General features: G+C 45.6%; 1 protein-coding gene and 1 long non-coding RNA gene across 5 annotated transcripts; one reads left to right on the forward strand and one right to left on the reverse strand.

Moving 5' to 3' along the window:
* Positions 1–305: 305 nt before the first annotated feature.
* On the reverse strand, positions 306–3,667 carry LOC100285787 (WDL1). Of its 2 annotated transcripts, XM_020551603.3 has the most exons (7): positions 3,404–3,667; positions 2,532–2,605; positions 2,192–2,396; positions 1,768–2,054; positions 1,504–1,650; positions 1,321–1,392; positions 306–1,159 (listed from the first exon to the last, which is right to left on the reverse strand). In XM_020551603.3, the coding sequence occupies exons 3-7, from the start codon at positions 2,367–2,369 to the stop codon at positions 758–760; spliced, it is 1,086 nt and encodes a 361-aa protein (XP_020407192.1). In that variant the 5' UTR covers positions 2,370–2,396; positions 2,532–2,605; positions 3,404–3,667; the 3' UTR covers positions 306–757. The 2 variants fall into 2 exon arrangements, with proteins under 2 accessions (XP_020407192.1, NP_001152149.2); NM_001158677.2 differs by lacking the exon at positions 2,532–2,605 and having other exon boundaries at positions 320–1,159; positions 3,404–3,600.
* A 1,338-nt stretch (positions 3,668–5,005) lies between these two features.
* Positions 5,006–6,315, forward strand: LOC109945474 (uncharacterized). Of its 3 annotated transcripts, XR_002268672.3 has the most exons (4): positions 5,006–5,166; positions 5,274–5,352; positions 5,704–5,772; positions 6,108–6,315. It is a non-coding gene; the product is annotated as an uncharacterized lncRNA (long non-coding RNA). The 3 variants fall into 3 exon arrangements; XR_002268673.3 differs by lacking the exon at positions 5,704–5,772 and having other exon boundaries at positions 5,041–5,166; positions 6,108–6,303; XR_002268671.3 differs by lacking the exon at positions 5,006–5,166 and having other exon boundaries at positions 5,193–5,352; positions 6,108–6,301.
* Positions 6,316–18,812: the final 12,497 nt, after the last annotated feature.

The following is an 18,812-nucleotide window of genomic DNA, read 5'->3' on the forward strand; positions in this document are numbered from 1 at the left end:
TCTCCACTAGTGGTTGGACATGAATTTTTTTGAACGGACGGGTGTGGAGTTGAAGGCCGAGGTATTGGCAAGGGAAGGTTTCGCAGCGTCCCAGGAACGGTCATGGCGAACGTTTGGTACGACTAATTGCTTCACAATCCAAATAACACCGTTTTGTCCCGCCAAATGATCTTATCCTCATTGCAAAATCTGTTCTTCAGAAATGTTTTTGTTCCTCTGCATTTTGCACAGCACAAAACCAGAGTAGCATCCAAAACAGAACTCGGAGAAAAAACAAGTTTAGCAAGCTCTTGAAGAACTCAATAGAAATGCAGCGAGTGAGCATAGTTCAGATAAAATCCTCCATCACCACCACCAGCAAGCCTTCGTTTTCGTTTGTACACGTTACATCCAGCGCTCAAGTCTCTCTTACCACTCCCCATAAATTAAGAAGACGAAAAAACAAGCAGCGCTGCACAGTGGCAATGCGCAGGCCATCCTCGACAGCAGATTAAATAAATAAGATTAGCATAAATAAACAAACAAACAGACAAACAAGCAAGCAAGCAATAAACACCACCACCTCTGTCTGACTGACCGGCCTCACTCGTGGCAGCAGCCCCTGTTCGTTCGTCGTCACCATAACTTATATTATTATCTACACCAAATCCACAAGCCGACAAAGCACTCTCATAACTTAGAAGGAAAATCCGCACGCCATCGCCATCGTCCTGCATGCATGCGACCGGAAAGAAGTTTCAAGAAGCGGCGGCGGCGGCTAGTGCACGGCGATGTTGATGGCGCCCTCGCCGGCGATCTTGTGGGCGCGGTGTTTCGGCTGCTGCTGCTGCGGCGGCGGCTTCTTGGGCCCGGCGGCCGGCTTGGCGTTCGCGGCCTGCGGCCTGCTCCTGCCGCCGCATCTGCAGCTGCTGTCGAGGCCGTCGCGGCTGGCGCGGCAGCACGGCCTCGTGCCCTCGCTCTCCGACGACGAGTTGGACGTCTCCATGGAGGTCGAGGCCGTCTTCCTCCTGCCCAGCTTGGGCGACTTGGGCCGGGTCGTGGGCAGCTTCTTGAACTCGGCCTTCGGGGACGGCGTCGCCTCGTGGTAGAAGCTCGGCATGGGGTTGGCTTTGAAGGTCAGGCTCTTCCTCAGCTGCTTCAGTGCCTCCTCCTGCTCTTTCTGAAATGCATGAAGAAACAGTAAATAAAGACCCCTTCTGGTTAACTGAACTTTATTCATGACGGACAGTGAAGGATCAACTTCAACTACGCCTAGAAGGTTCAGGTCAGCTGAACAATCTGAAGATGTCAAATGGCAGCCATATAGATAAATTTATTTACCTTCAACTTAGCCTCCAACTGAATCTTCTCTTCCTCCATAGCTTGATGCTTCTCCTCCAGCTTCATATAAAACTGCGAAGCAAAGCATGAAAACAACAATCATAACCACATTATTCCCCCCTTTACCAAGATTCTGATTCATAGTTTCTAAAAAAAAAAGAAGAAGAAAGTTATGTCACATACTTCTCTGCGCTTCTCGGCCCGTTCAGTACAGCGGAAAACCGGGCCTGATGGAACCGTGGCGGCCTTTCCAGCCGACGATTTCGCGTCATCCTGGTTACCTCTGTTAGTCAACTGCAGTGGCTTCCGTGCAGTTGCAGATGGAGTTTTCTGCAAGAAAAAAAAATGTTGAGCATTATTTCCGTGTGACTCTGATAGAAAAAATGTTGATGGGATCATACATGAAGGGAAAAAAAGGGGGTTTCAGAGAAATGGAGATATACCCACCTTATTGGTTGAAGCCAGCACCCTCCTTGCGCTCTGGAACACGCTACTGTTTCCTTTGGAGTTCTTGCCGCTGGACTGATCAGGATCAGGAGTGTGGTTGCCCACATCCTCAGGCTCCGACGGGAGATCGTGATGACGGTTCGGTTCCAGGGCATCCTCCATCGACGTGATCGAGGTGCCGTCGCTCGTTTCTGTTTCTTCCATCGGAACCGTCGTCTCCTGGCTCTCTTGTTTATCAGCGCTGTTTTCGACATCAACAGGAGAGCCTTCACCTCCTCCAGCGCGCTCTGAATTCATACAATTACAACCATGATCCAGTGTCAGCACGCATTGCCCCTGCGCATCTAACTCAGTAAACACTAGGCAAACGGCCAGATCCAAGAGCTAAATGCTTCACTGGAATTGGCACAAGCATCAAACTTACCATCACCAGTCTGCTCGGAACTTTCGGTCCCCGAATTCCCTTCGTTTCCAGTAGCTCCCTCTACTACAGCAGATCCCAGGTGTTCGGAGCCGCCATCGTCGTATCGCTCAGCATCAACAACAGCGCTAGGCAGGTCCGAGTTCGACGGATCAGCACACTTCTCGTAGGACACATCCATGGTATCGCCAACGACAGAATCAAGGTCCTGTGTACAACACCAAAACGATTTCTTTTTTAAGATCCACAGTTCATACTTAGTCTATTTGTTTGGTTTTAATCCGTACCGAGCCCATTACTGATTCCCTCAATAACATGCTACAGCAAGCTTAAACGTTAAGACCTTTTTGCCAAGGAACAAGGACGACCAACTGGCGAAGCTGTGACCACGGAGGAAACAGGGTGCTCCGATCCTACCTTGCAAAGAGAATCGACATGGAAAGGCCAACCGTATGAAAATATTATATATATCCGTCATGTGGACAATGGTTTTCTCACTAGTCACTACCAACCAGGAAAATGACATGGCAGTGGCGGATAGAATGAGTCGACCAAGGGGATTAACTATTCGCTAGAGATCCTGTATGTCGTTATATGCTATGGACTTAAAATTATTTGACGGTATCGGTATAGAGAAGCTGGGTGCATCATGTATTCCATAATAAGAGGATAAAACAAAGTATCGCTATAAAACTATCTCCACCAGAATATATATTCCACACTCTATCTCATTCTCTATTCCAAACTACACTCTACTCTACAAATAAACAAGTATTGAAGAGTTGGTTGTTAACCGATCTGACCCGAAAAGGGGACATGACAACAACTTCCTTAAAAAAAAGCTTCTTCTTTTTTCTTATTATTATCATTGGATCAATCGAAAAGGTTTGGCTTTCCAGCAGGAACATAGCTCTGAGCTTGTCTCCGATATCATACATTATCATATCTATATCTGGACACCTGATCACAACTTAAGGCCCGGGAGGGCCATCCTGGTGACAGGCAAAACCTGAAGCGAGCGTGTATCCGCGAGGACAGAGCTAGAAAAGACACGGCGACACTAGTTTTACTCAGTTAGTAACAGTAGGTCAACGACTGATCAGAGACGCTGCCAGCCAGCCAGCCAGCCATGTTGCAGTATGGCCTAGCCTAACGACTTTGTGGCCGCAGCATTCAGAAACGGCCGGTGAGGACGAAGGAGAGTAAGCGAATTACCTGCTTTCGCGCGGGCGCGGGGCGTCCAGCGGTGTCGAGCGCTGCTACGCGAGGTTGCTGGTGCTGCTGGTGGTGGCTAGGCTTCGGTCGGGGGCGACGTTTGCGGCGGCGGCTGCGTCACTGTGGTGGTGGTGGCTATTTGTAGGAGGGAGGGGGAGGCGGAGGAGGAGGAGGAGCAGGAGTAGGCGAAGCGGGGGGGGCCAGGGCAGGGAGAGGGTGGCCGGTGGTGGTGATGGTGTGGGTTCGTCCGTTCGCTCGTTCATTTGAACGGGGTTCGCTCGGCGGTAGCTTTCCCTTTTCTGGTCCGGCGTGGGGCCCCCGGTCGTCTCGTCCCGGTTTCCTTTTCCGCATGGGCCCCTCTCGGCCCGCCTGCCTTTCGCTTCCGTGGCGGTGCGCGGTACGGACACCGCGGTTGTTGTTGGTTCGAACGTTTCGGGCGCCACCGCACCGCACCGATCGTCGTCGACCGACCCAGCACCTGCTGCTCCCCTTCCTTTTTCCTTCTTCCTGCCTGCTGTGCTGCTGCGGTGGTCGTCCTCTCCTCCTGGCAGTGGCAGGACAGCCAGAGGATTTTCTCTCTTCTTTTTTTCCCCATTTCCTCTCATTTCTCGCCTTCTTTTCCTCTGTACGGTACTGGTGGTTTTTAAGATAGAGGAGGATTATGGATGAGCCTTGAGGCTTTCATCCGACGATTGGTCAATGGAACCCGATAAATATAGTGTGGAACAAACAAATCGATATAGAACCCGATTAAGCTGATGTAGATACTATTTTTCACCGGTACAGTCTCAAGCACCTCACAGAAAAAGACCCATTGGAAGGGACACTTGAGTTGTCCTAAGACTAGTGAAGTCACCGAGAATGCCGACAAATCTCATAGAAAGATTTGACGAACAATAAGATAGAGAGGGGAAAAAGATAAAAAAGATAGTAGACACATTTATGATCGACTCGATGTTAGACACATCGATTAGTCGTTGTTCTCTCGTGTGTGTCTATATATATATATATATATATATATATATATATATATATATATATATATAGTATTAGGAGCCCTGGGCTTCCATTACTGCAGGGAGCCCCGGCCACCTACCGACCGGGCTGACCAACCAGGTGTGCAGACCGCACCAGACCATTTTTGGTTTACTGTCCCGACTGCTTACGCCAAATTAACATATGAGTTACGATGATGTGTGTTGCCATTTATGCAAATATAGTTTGTGCACGATTTAGCTTTCTGGGCCCACGAGAACTTTTATTTGATGGCCCATTTTACCCACGCATTTCTTTACCCTAACTGCTCCCATCTTTATCTCCCGAAGGCACGTAGCCGCCGCCACTTTCTTCTTCCCCCATCTTCATCTTCCTCGCAGCACCGGTGCTACATCTCCAGACTGCCCCTGCTCCGTGCGGACCCACTCTCCAGCGCGACTGCACGGCTGTTGTTCCCGCGGGTGGAGATGGCGGCGGTCAACCTCCTCGCTGAGTCTGCCGCGGTGCGCTTGAGGGCGCTGGCGCCGCCGGGCGCGGGGGAGGAGCTCGCGGCCAGGCTCACGGAGTGCGGGTTCCCCGCCACGGCGCGCCGAGGGGGAGCGGTCGCGGGGGCTGGGGAGAGCGCGCGCAAGTGGAGGGAGATGGCGGCCAGGAAGGAGGAACTCCTGCTGCGGAGCCGGGGTCGAGTCGCGTGGACGATCATCGCGCATGCTGCGGCTCGCATGCGTCCCACATCCTGCACTCGCTCGGTATTCATGTCGGCCACGGTGAGTTACCACGAGACATTCATAGCGTGATCTGATTTCCTGGAATAACAGAGTGATGTTTAATATTGGCGTGAAGGGCCCCTCTGATCAGTCTACCTATGGTTCAGGAACGTTTTTTGGATCTGTTGCATAATCCTTATGTGAAATGTGGCATTGCTACAACTGCTTTGTTTGGGCTTGGAAGAGGTATAATCGGCTCCCAATGTTTCCTTATATTGTGCACTAGTGTACCGTTTGCAGTTTACATGTTGTTTTGTTCAGTGGTGTGGCGATGGATAGCCACTGTTGCATATTTTTTTAATGTTCAATCAATTTCTAAGAATTGGAGTTGGCGACTTTGAGCAGTCACATCTATTGGGAAAAACGTTAGATTTTATTTTAAAGGATGGGATAAAGATAAATATGTGAAACATACTAACTCTAATGTCAACTTCTTTACTTTTGATCCATGGATAAACGATGTTTGGAACCAAATTAGGATTTTGTGCAGGTATCATCATCTCAATACCATCATCATTCTTGATTTTTTTTGTCCAGGGATTAACAGACTTGTCTTGAAGGGCATCGAGCAAACTGGCTCATCAGTTATGTAATGAAGTGATGCAAGTAAGGGTGTGCAAGTGTGCCTTCAACTAATAACAGAAAAGAAGAAAAGAAAATAGAGAATTGAACAACTTCAGGAGTACTTCAGAACAATGTACAATAAAGTATGGTTGCTTCTATATTAATTGTAGGCTAATGTTGTCTATTAATTTACAATGATATTTTTTAGGGAAATACAGTAGCGAGAACTCTGTTGTGACATAAAACTACCTCTGTTGCTCTGTCTCTAAAAGAATACCCTTTTGGCTTGTTCAGATGTATAGCGAGAGTGACATTATTTTGGGGACAGGTTGTATATTTTTATATATAATGGTACTTAATTTAATCTTTATTCCCAGGTCACGGAGGCTGACATTGAAGAATTTGAAGCTAAATATAGAGGGTCAGATTCTGAGAAAACGGACTTGAAGGAACTCTACACAAAATATAAGGGCAACATGAACAGGAATAATTATCTCTTATATCATATTGTAAAATCTGAAACAGTTCTCATGTAGATAGTTAGCTTGCATTTTACGCTACAATTACCTCAGATCACTTCTTGTTGTATCTTACACCAATTTACGAAATTTTTTGATGTGTTTTATGACAACCTCATGCGCTGAGAGATACATTCGGTCTACATTTGTTATTATGAAACAGATGGACGATTTACGCTAAAATTCATACTCATTTACGTTGTTTTGGTTCACGATTTACGCTTAAATCCGTTCGAGCCAGAACCCGCGCACGACCGGTGGCGCGTGATTTTCGCGCCGTAAATTTGGTATACGAAACAGGCATACGATTTACGCTAAATTGTGTACTCATTTACGCTGTTTTAGCTCACGTTTTACGCTAAAATCTATTTGAGCCAAAACCCGCGTACGATCGGACGCACGTGATTATTACGCCGTAATTTCGGGACCCATTTACGGTTACGAAACAGATATACGATTTACGCTAAATTTCGTACTCATTTACGCTGTTTGGTTCATGTTTTACGCTATCATGTTACACAGCGTTATGCAGTCGTAAACGGTGTGCACATGGTAATATTCGTTCCCGTGATTCGTGGCAAAAAAGATTCCTTCTATGCATGATTTGCGCACATTACTACATATATTTATGCGTGCGTATATCGCATGTCGCGTCTCATCCGAGATTCGTGGCTATCATATGCATGGCTGACGCAAGCTAGCGGTCAGTGGGCCGACCGCGACCTGGCTGGGGCTTCCCCCACTAACGGAAGCCCAGGGCTTCTATTACCTCTTCCCTATATATATATATATATATATATATATATATATATATATATATATATATATATATATATATATATATATATATATATATATATATATAAAGAGGAGTGTTCTTATTCTAGTAGAAAACAACTCTAAAATGTGTTCTCTAAGTTTTTCACATCAAAATTCGATTTAGAACTGAATCAATCCAGAATATAGCAAAATCTGTCCTAGCCACCTTTGAAAGTCGCCTTGTCCGAGTTTCATGGGGATCAGCTACTGTAGACGGCTTGTAAACAGAAGGTCAGCTTGGCCAGCTTCAATAGGTGGCCTGGATGACTTTGTGAACCCGATCTAGCCGGGTTTGGTGGTTGGTCTAGACAATAGGGTTTATGCTATCTTTTCTTCTTTTTTGCTTTATGACCAATGGTGTAATATCCCATTGTCATATCGGGACATTTTTGTGTATCAACATATGTCCCCCTATTTTTATGTTAATAGTGCATAAATTTCAAATTATAAAAGCACTAAATAGCGACGATATCCAACTCATCGTCTATCCAACATCTGAGGACAATGCATACATCAGTTGTATTTGTGTCAAGTGTGATATAAGTACCGGCGATTGTTTAGAAAGCACTTTAGGCTTGTTGCCAAACACTCGTAAATGTGTTTTCAAGTACCTTCCATTGCTTTCTCTAGTGATACTATCACCTTGTAACATTGTAAGAAAAATAGACACCGGGCCATTTGGCTCAAAAGGTTTTGGTGCTTGATGATCAATGTAGCCTGTGGACTAATGAGTTTGCTAGTGTTTGTATTTATAGTTCACAGGATGCGAAGAGGATCAGACTAAGGTACTGAGGATGGAACACCTCAAAAGAAGACATAAAAAGAGCTTAGAAGTCTAAGACTCAAGAACAAAAGAAGCCCAAGAAAACAACAAAGAAATCCATAAAGTGGCAGTTAGCCAGCACACTGGTGGCGCACCGGACGGTGAACAGTAACCTATCCGTTATGCACCACTGGACAGCCTGTGCAAAGGGGCCCGCAACGAGGCGCCCTCGGGCTGTAGCACCGGACTGTCCGGTGTGCACCGGACTGTCTGGCAACGGTCGGATCCAACGATCGACTGCTGCAGACCCCAATGGTCGACTGACGTGGCCAGGGCGCCGGATAGTGAACAGTGCTTGTCCGGTGCGCCCGTCGACAAAAAGATGCTGCTTCTATCCAACGTCTACAATTGTGAGGGGAGGTTATAAATACCCCCCAACCGGCCATTTGGAGGTGTGGGAGCCCTAGTAACATACCAAGGCATAGTGTTGGTGCCTTTTTGGGGCGTCAATAACTCAATACGAACCGTGGCGGTGCTCTCTGCACAGGCGTGGACGGTCCGCGTGTAGGATTACGGGGAGGCTACACTAGCGCAAAACAAAATTTTCAACCCCATAATACCAAGAACTACTGCGGTTATAGGTCATGGAATTACCACTAGACGCGCAGAGCAGCGGAAGACGTCTCGATGTAGACGAACGCGTCGAGCAGTGCCGTGCAGTCGCCGGCGTCCTTCACGTCCTCGCACGGTTCGTCCAAGTGCTCCAGATGCAGCACCTCCGAGGTATCCACACGTACAGGGAGGAAGCGTCGCGTACCGAACTGCTAGGTTCGCGACGGCGGCTTGGCGAGGGCGAGAGGCGAGCGGCGGCTGCTGGTTTGCAGGTGGCGAATTAGGTTATATCTTAACCGTGCCCCCGCCCCTCATTATATAGGCGTTATGGTGGGCTTCTGACGCCGAGGCCCATCATTAACCCTAAAACCCAGTCTAATTTCGGATCTAATCCGAATTAGACTTCCTTCCCCTTAAGTGTGTGACCCTATAGGTTCACGTACAAATAGACATAGCCCGAGTACTCTTACTTGGCCCAATAATTGACAGCGGCCTCTAGCAAGACATGTCAACTCCTATGTGTACATAAAGATCATATCAGACGAACCATTGCGACATTACGTACATGATGTTCCCTTTGTCTCACGATATTTGGTCTGGCTCTAAGCTGACCTCTCTTTCTCGATACTGTGAATTGGAATCCTTTCAATGGTTAACTCTTAACCCTAGCACGACCATGCATTTCTTGATCCAATCACTCGAGGGGCCCAGAGATATCTCTCTCACAAAGAGAGGGACAAATTCCATCTTGACTGACCATGCCTCATAGCATGCTTCCTGACAAACCCAAAACTACCTTTATAACTACCCAGTTACGGGATAGCGTTTGATAGTCCCTAAGTAAGTCAATTCACATCTTGAGAACATGCGACAATCTCAGGTCTAAGGATACAGTATTCATGTTGCAAGAAGAGAACTATATTACAATATCTCACGTTGGGTCGGTCCAGCCTCATGTCATACATGCGCCCACATTATTAGTTTAACATCTCCATGTTCATGACTTGTGAAATGTAGTCATCAACTAATACATGTGCTAGTCATCGACTCTGACTAGGGACATCAATTAGAATAACCATATAAGTAAAGAATCTCACAAACAATTCACATAATTGCTAATCAATACAAGGTGCCTTCCATGGATATTCAATTAAGCAATATATATATCATGGATACAAAGAAATATGCTCATCTCTATGATTATCTCTAGGGCATATTTCTAACAGTCTCCCACTTGCACTAGAGTTAATCTAGAAGATATCTAATACCCATAGATCTCACGTGTGCCTCATGCTTAGGTTGTGGAAGAGGTTTTGTCAAAGGATCAGCAACATTCAAATCCGTATGTATTTTGCATATCTTTATCTCACCCCGCCTAATGAATTCCCGTATGAGGTGAAACTTCCGCAGTACGTGTTTGTTTTTCTGGTGGTTCCTTGGCTCCTTAGCTTGCGCAATAGCCCCATTGTTGTCACAGTAGAGGTTCAATGGGCTAGATGCATTAGGAAACACACCAAGCTCGATGAGGAACTTTCTTATCCAAACACCTTCCTTCGCAGATTCAGAAGCTGCAATGTACTCGGCTTCTGTTGTAGAATCAGTCACAGTCTCCTGTTTGGAACTCTTCCAACTAACAGCACCACCATTTATTGTGAACACAAAACCTGATTGCGATTTTAACTCGTCTGGGTCAGTTTGGAAGCTAGCATCGGTGTAACCAGTTACAACGAGCTCCTCCTTACCCCCATATACCAGGAACATATCTTTAGTCCTTCTTAAGTACTTAAGAATGCCTTTTACCGCTGTCCAGTGATCCTCACCTGGATCAGCCTGGTATCTACTCGTAGCACTTATAGCGTATGAAACATCTGGGCGTGTACTTATCATGGCATACATGATTGAACCAATTGCTGAGGCGTATGGTACCTTACTCATGCGCTCCCGCTCATTAGCCGTTGCAGGACATTGCATCTGGCTAAGGTGTTTACCATGTGACATAGGTATGAACCCTTTCTTGGACTGTTCCATGTTGAACCGTTTCAAAACCTTGTCAATGTACGTATCTTGACTTAATCCTATAAGCCTCTTCGACCTATCTCTATAGATCCTTATGCCCAAAATATATGCTGCTTCCCCTAAGTCCTTCATAGAAAAACTCTTTTTCAGTGAAGCCTTGACGGACTCCAGCATAGGAATGTCATTCCCAATCAATAATATGTCATCCACATACAAGATCAGAAATACAACAGCGCTCCCACTTTCCTTCTTGTAAACACAAGCTTCTTCTTCATTCTGATGAAAACCAAGCCCTTTGATCACTTCATCAAAATGAATGTTCCAATTCCGAGATGCTTGCTTCAACCCATAAATGGATTTCTGAAGTTTGCATATCTTTCCAGCATTGATCGGATCGACAAAACCCTCGGGCTGTATCATATACACGTCCTCATCTAGGTTTCCATTAAGTAAAGCTGTTTTGACATCCATCTGCCAAATCTCATAATCGAAATATGCGGCAATAGCTAGAATGATCCGAATAGATTTAAGCATCGCTACTGGCGAGAATGTCTCGTCATAGTCAACTCCTTGAACTTGTCGAAAACCCTTTGCAACAAGTCGAGCCTTATAGACGTGAACATTTCCATCCATGTCTTTCTTCTTCTTATAGATCCATTTGCATTCTATAGGTCTAACACCATCAGGCGGGTCAACCAAGTTCCAAACTTGATTTTCTCCCATGGAATCTATCTCGGATCTCATGGCGACATGCCATTTCTCGGAATCTGGGTCCATCATTGCTTCTGAATATGTTGCAGGTTCGTCGTTGTCTAACAACAACACTTCCCCATTGCCCAACAATAGCACTTCTCCTCGTGCCTCGCGAAGCCTTGCTGACCTTCGTGGTTGTGGTGGTGATTCTCTTGCCATAGACGTCTCAACTTGTTCTGCTACATTAGCATCACTTGTTGAATCTTGTCCCACTGGCTCATCCTGAACTTCTTCAAGATACACCTTTTGTTTACTTTTCTCTCTTTTGAGAAACTCTTTCTCTAAGAACACACCGTTCCGGGCGACAAACACTTTGCCCTCTGACCGGTGGTAAAAGTAATATCCTAAAGTTTCCTTTGGATATCCCATGAACATGCACTTGTCCGATTTTGGAGTGAGTTTATCTGACTGAAGTCGCTTGACGTAAACCTCACAACCCCAAATCTTCACAAAAGACAAACTGGGAGTCTTCCCAGTCCACATCTCATATGGTGTCTTAACTACGGACTTAGATGGTACCCTATTTAGTGTGAAAGCTGCTGTTTCTAGAGCGTATCCCCAAAACGACAAAGGTAGGTCCGACTGGCTCATCATTGATCGAACCATATCCAATAAAGTCCGATTACGTCGCTCAGACACGCCATTTCTTTGAGGCGTTCCAGACGGCGTAAGCTGTGGAACAATTCCACAACTCTTTAGATGATTGCTAAACTCATGACTCAAATATTCACCACCACGATCTGATCGCAGTGCTTTAATTTTCTTGCCACGCTGATTTTCTACTTCATTCTGAAACTCTTTGAACTTTTCTAAGGATTCAGACTTGTGTTTCATTAAGTAGACATACCCATATCTACTAAAATCATCAGTGAAGGTTATGAAGTATTGGAATCCTCCCCTAGCTGTCGTACTCATTGGTCCGCACACATCAGTATGTATGAGTTCCAATAAATCTAATGTCCTCTCCGGTAAACCCGTGAAAGGCGCCTTGGTCATCTTACCAAGTAAGCAAGCTTCACATGTCTCGTATGATTCAAAATCAAACGAAGTTAAAAGCCCATCAGAATGAAGCTTCTTCATGCGATTCTCACTTATATGACCCAAACGACAGTGCCACATGTAGGTAGAACTTAAATCATTAGGCCGAGGCCTTTTAGCACTAATATTACAGATAGGTGCATCATCAAGATTTAAAATGAATAACCCATTCATAATGGATGCAAAAGCCACAAACATGCCATTCTTAGAGATCACACAACCATTGTTTTCACTCGCAAATGAATAACCATCCTTCATCAAACATGAAGGAGACATAATGTTTCGACTCATACTAGGAACTAGATAACAATTATTTAACTCCAAAATAAATCCTGATGGGAGGTGGAGTTGCATCGTCCCGACGGTCAACGCAGCAACTCTTGCATTATTGCCTACCCGGAAATCAACTTCTCCTCTTTTCACGCTTCTACTTCTTATCATTCCCTGCATCGAATTGCAAATATGGGCAACCGATCCGGTATCAAATACCCAAGAATTAATATAAGAATCAGCAAGAAAAATTTCTGTAATGTGAATAGCAAGTGTACCTGCTGCGGCTGTACCCTTACCGCCGCGATCCTTAATAGAGGCCAAGTACTGCTTGCAATTCCTTTTCTAGTGACCAAGTTCTTTGCAATAAAAGCACTCTGCATCTGCAGCTGGTCCAGCCTTGGGCTTTTGATTTGGCTTGGATACTGTATCCTTTGCCTTGCCCTTCTTCTTTTGAGACTTACCCTTCTTCTTAAAGTTGGGTTTGTTTTGGACCGCCATCACATGGCCACTGCTGCCAGCGCTTTTCTTTATGTCCCCTCTGCTGTTTTCAGCATGCCACATAGTTCATTGAGGCCCCTCTCCGCCCCATGCATATGGTAGTTCGTGATGAAGTTTCCATAGCTGGGCGGAAGAGATGCCAAAATGAAGTCAGTGGCCAACTCTTGGCTTATTGGGAAGCCTAGCTTCTCCAACCTCTGACTGTAACCAACCATTTTGATTACGTGTGGCCCAACTGCTGCGCCTTCTGCTAGCTTGCATTCCAGAAAGGCTTTGGACACATTGAACCTTTCAGTCCTAGCCTGAGTCTGGAACATATCCTTGAGCGCCACGATCATATCGTGCACCTCATGGTTTGTCTCAAACTGCATCTGCAGCTCAGGCTCCATGCAAGCAAGCATTAGGCAACTCACTTCAAGATTAGTATCCATTGCTTTCTTGTAAGCGGTTTTAGCTGCAGCAGTTGCATTTTCACCAGGATCCTCTGGTAGTGGAGTGTCTAGAACGTCTTCCTTTTTTTCAGCCCTGAGAACAATTCTCAGGTTACAGATCCAATCCGTATAGTTTGTTCCATTTAACTTATCCTTTTCAAGAATTGATCGCAAAGTAAATGTTGGTGTGCTAGGTGCCATTTATCTACAACAAAATAATGCAAAATACTAAGACAAAAATATCCATGACAGAGTAAATCATATTAAACATTTAATAGTCTACTCCCACTAAAATCAATATCCCTCTATTGATACTTAGTGATTCAGAATCCACAACTAACAAGTCTACTAGTGAGCTTTAGCATCACCACTAGAAGACAAGGTAGATCGGTAAGCAACTCCTTGCTAATCATATCATATATATGACTCCTGTTGTTGGGTGACATCTCTATGTCTCGGCTCCCAACCTTATGCCTCAAAGTCCTTAACCATTAAGCTGACTTTGTTTAAGTTAACCAACCCTTTCTGCAGTTCGTATCCGATACAAACCTATCTAGTCAAGTAAAACTGGTGGCACCCTAATTTCATAGACCCACCACCGATTGTACAAGACTTATGATAGTGCAAGGGTTGGAGAGGCATTTAAAGCTTAAACATTCATGAGGGATCGTCCTACTTATAACATCGCACGCAAGGACATATATGCAATATGAACAAGTAGAACATTAAGAATGGCATTCACACAACAGTTGTGATTCGGTATGGCTTGCTGTCACATGGTGATCCCCATCTCCAATAATCTGTCCATCACGATGATCTCCATCTCCATGATATAGGTATGCCATCCTAAGGTGATGAGTCCTTCAAGACCTATCTAACGTATGCTGGTAAACAAATTACATATAAGCTTTGGATCATCACATGTTGACACGCATGTCATTACATTAAATTTGGACAATACATATGGCTCCAGCCGTATTGCCCAGGTCACGACACGCAGGTCATGAATAATTCATTAATATGCATCATATACACAATAGCCATACCGATCACAAGATGCCCTGCAAAAACAGGTTAGACAAACACGTTTCTATATGGTCGAGGGGGGAGCCGCCCCCCGCGGGTCTCAGGGCAGCGCCCTGAAAACCTCACAGGATTCCATGCATCGTATGTATGGAAATTCCACTGGAAATCTCATGCGGTTGATCAAATCAACCCAAATCCGAGACTTTCGACTTGAAGAAGATTACACTCATGACGTCGATCTGTTACGTCAATCTGCTGGTTGTGTGCGCAGTTAGCCCCGATGGTGATTCCAGCCGGTAGGGGCAAGTCGCGCATACAACAGAGAAGGACGAACTGAACTCTCCAGTCGTATCCGATGTAATCTACTTCAACCCTATATTACCAATTGATCTAATCAAACCGTGCATCAAGTAGATCCATCTCATGAACCTAGATCCAGACCTAAAACTACGCAGAACCTTCTCTGATACCACTGTAGGATTACAGGGAGGCTACACTAGCGCAAAACAAAATTTTCAACCCCATAATACCAAGAACTACTGCGGTTATAGGTCATGGAATTACCACTAGACGCACAGAGCAGCGGAAGACGTCTCGATGTAGACGAACGCGTCGAGCAGTGCCGTGCAGTCGCCGGCGTCCTTCACGTCCTCGCACGGTTCGTCCAAGTGCTCCAGATGCAGCACCTCCGAGGTATCCACACGTACAGGGAGGAAGCGTCGCGTACCGAACTGCTAGGTTCGCGACGGCGGCTTGGCGAGGGCGAGAGGCGAGCGGCGGCTGCTGGTTTGCAGGTGGCGAATTAGGTTATATCTTAACCGTGCCCCCGCCCCTCATTATATAGGCGTTATGGTGGGCTTCTGACGCCGAGGCCCAATTAACCCTAAAGCCCAGTCTAATTTCAGATCTAATCCGAATTAGGCTTCCTTTCCCTTAAGTGTGTGACCCTATAGGTTCACGTACAAATAGACATAGCCCGAGTACTCTTACTTGGCCCAATAATTGACAGCGGCCTCTAGCAAGACATGTCAACTCCTATGTGTACGTAAAGATCATATCAGACGAACCACTGCGACATTACGTACATGCTGTTCCCTTTGTCTCACGATATTTGGTCTGGCTCTAAGCTGACCTCTCTTTCTCGATACTGTGAATTGGAATCCTTTCAATGGTTAACTCTTAACCCTAGCACGACCATGCATTTCTTGATCCAATCACTCGAGGGGCCCAGAGATATCTCTCTCACAAAGAGAGGGACAAATTCCATCTTGACTGACCATGCCTCATAGCATGCTTCCTGACAAACCCAAAACTACCTTTATAACTACCCAGTTACGGGATAGCGTTTGATAGTCCCTAAGTAAGTCAATTCACATCTTGAGAACATGCGACAATCTCAGGTCTAAGGATACAGTATTCATGTTGCAAGAAGAGAACTATATTACAATATCTCACGTTGGGTCGGTCCAGCCTCATGTCATACATGCGCCCACATTATTAGTTTAACATCTCCATGTTCATGACTTGTGAAATGTAGTCATCAACTAATACATGTGCTAGTCATCGACTCTGACTAGGGACATCAATTAGAATAACCATATAAGTAAAGAATCTCACAAACAATTCACATAATTCCTAATCAATACAAGGTGCCTTCCATGGATATTCAATTAAGCAATATATATATCATGGATACAAAGAAATATGCTCATCTCTATGATTATCTCTAGGACATATTTCTAACACCGCGGCCAGGGGCCGGACGGTCCGCGACCTGGAACAGAGGCTTGGGTTCCCTGCCTGACGACCGGACGGTCCGCACGTGTGCAGGGAGCGACGAAGGTCGCGCGGTGGCGCCTTGATCTCGCTCCCGGGAGGGACCCCGTCGGGGAGGAGAGATACTAGGTGATGTCTAGGCTCGAGCAGACCGATCTAGACTGCTCTAATCGACGTAGAGTCGAAGAGAAGCGAAGAATTTGGGGATTGAGAGGCTAAACTAGAACTAGACTAGAACTACTCCTAATTGCATAAGATAAAAACAAGAAATAGACTTGATTTGATCGATTGGTGGGGGGTTCAATCGGTCGTAGCCCTTCATCTATATAAAGGGGGAGGTCTGTATCCGCTTCAAACTGATTTCTGAGTTAATCCCGCGGTTTTAGGTAACAAATCCCGCGAGAAACTAGGAACCCTAACTGACTCTGCGCACGCGCGGACCGTCCGCGCCACCACCGCGGACTGTCCGGACCGCGGACCGTCCGGCCTCGGGGCCGGACCGTCCACACTGCTCTTTTTAACATTAAACATATGCCCCCTGCTTTTTGGTGAAGGTTGATGAACCAAAAGCATATGAACTAAACCTGATGTAAGTCATCGGCTTTTCAACATGGAGATCATTCAATAAAGCACCAATGTATAAAGGCCGTTTCAGATTGTATCCTTCTCGGCCATGACCATTTGGTCAATGGATCAAAAGGAATAGAATGGAGGTGCCCCCAGTCTGGATAGACAAAGGGACTATACATGTACCATGGATTCATCATTATACCATTCCATGTTTGAATAGGATAATATAACGATGATGAGTAAACGGGTGGAAAGTACCCTGGCCTCATAGGATGAATAGGCGATGCTTGTTGTGTCGCCTTTCGGGTCGTTTTGTTTACTCGTTTCGTCTTAGCAAGTGACCGGGGTTTCTTCGTTGACCGATCACGTAGAATGGTCTTCTTGCTAGTATCCTTGGAGAGCAACTGATCAAAAGTAGGGTCGGCTTTGATCAGCCGACCATATGTGTTCTGCCCTTGCGTCTCCTTCCCTTTTAAAGCTTTGTGTGGAGGCTGACGTCTTTGGCCATAGGCGGACTGTCCGGCAGAGTTAGCCGGACCGTCTGTCTGAGCACCGGACCGTCCGCACGTATGTGCCAGCCCGTCCGTGATGCTCAGTCCAGGCTGTTGTGCTTGGCTCATTAATTGTGCTTGCCCCCCGGTGCCTCCAGACTTTTTAGCCTTATCGTCCGGAGCCTTTCGAGCAATCTCCTTTTGTGATATATTTTACATGCGAGGATCGCCAATGAGGATGTCTTTGCTTTTGCCTTTATCGGCTATTTCGAGGCGAACTAAGATCTTTTTGCATGCGATATCTATTGTATTAACAGGAAATGGTTGTGTGTCCACTTGCATCTCCTGAAAAGCCAACCGACCCTCATTTATGGCCGATTGTACCTGTCGACGAAAAACATTACAGCCATTGGTGGCATGAGAAAAAGAATTATGCCACTTACAATAAGCATGCCTCTTTAATTCATCTATAGGAGGGATATTATGAGTTAATTTAATGTTGCCATTTTTAAGTAGCTCATCAAATATCTTATCGCATTTGGCAACATTAAAGGTAAATTTAATCTCTTCTTGCCGATTCTTTTGAACCGGCTGTAAGGAAGAACATGCTGAAGATTTGGCCTTTGTTGGCCAAATAAACTCAGCGGTATATACATCTGCGGATTCATCATCTGAACTATCACGCTCTATTAGATGTATAGTACGGGCGACCGATTTTGATGTCTCTTTAAATCGGCTTTCACAGGCTAAAGCCTGCTGATGTAGCTGGGCTATCGAAAAGAACTGGGTTCCATCTAATTTGTCTCTTAAGTAGGATAGCAACACATTAAAAGCTAGCCCTGCTAGCTCTTTGTCTGCAACATGGATCCGAAAGCATCGGTTTCTAGTGTCCCGGAACCTCCGGATATAATCATTAACTGATTCTTCGCGTCCTTGTCGGACTGAAGCTAAGTCAGCTAATCCTAATTCATATTCCCCGGCAAAGAAATGTTCATGAAATTTATTTTCTAACTCATTCCAGGAATTAATGGAATTAGGAGGCAGGGCGGTGTACCATGCAAAAGCGGTACCAGTAAGGGATAAAGAAAATAACCGAACACGAAATGCTTCTCCATCAGCCAATTCGCCTAGGTGTGCTAGGAACTGGCCTATATGTTCGTATGTACTTCTTCCATTCTCACCAGAAAACTTAGAAAATTCTGGTATCCTTGCCCCTTGTGGATATGGGGCAGTGTCAAACCGGTGATTATATGGATTTTGGTATGATTGCCCTACTCTGGCTACATTAACTCCGAACTTATATCGAAATAGTTCAGTCATCTCTTCCCTAATTTTTTCCATTGCACCCGGTGGTAGACCACCGGATCCTGGGCTATGGGGCTCATTTGGTCGGGTATTAGTATACCGACCTTCTTGCCGTGACCGATCGACAGTGTTGATCGGTCTGTGATTGTATGGTGCATTATGGTTTAAATATGTAGAGGGAGAAATATACTGC

This window comes from Zea mays, chromosome 4 (genome assembly GCF_902167145.1).
Source record: "Zea mays cultivar B73 chromosome 4, Zm-B73-REFERENCE-NAM-5.0, whole genome shotgun sequence".
Lineage (NCBI taxonomy): Eukaryota > Viridiplantae > Streptophyta > Magnoliopsida > Poales > Poaceae > Zea > Zea mays.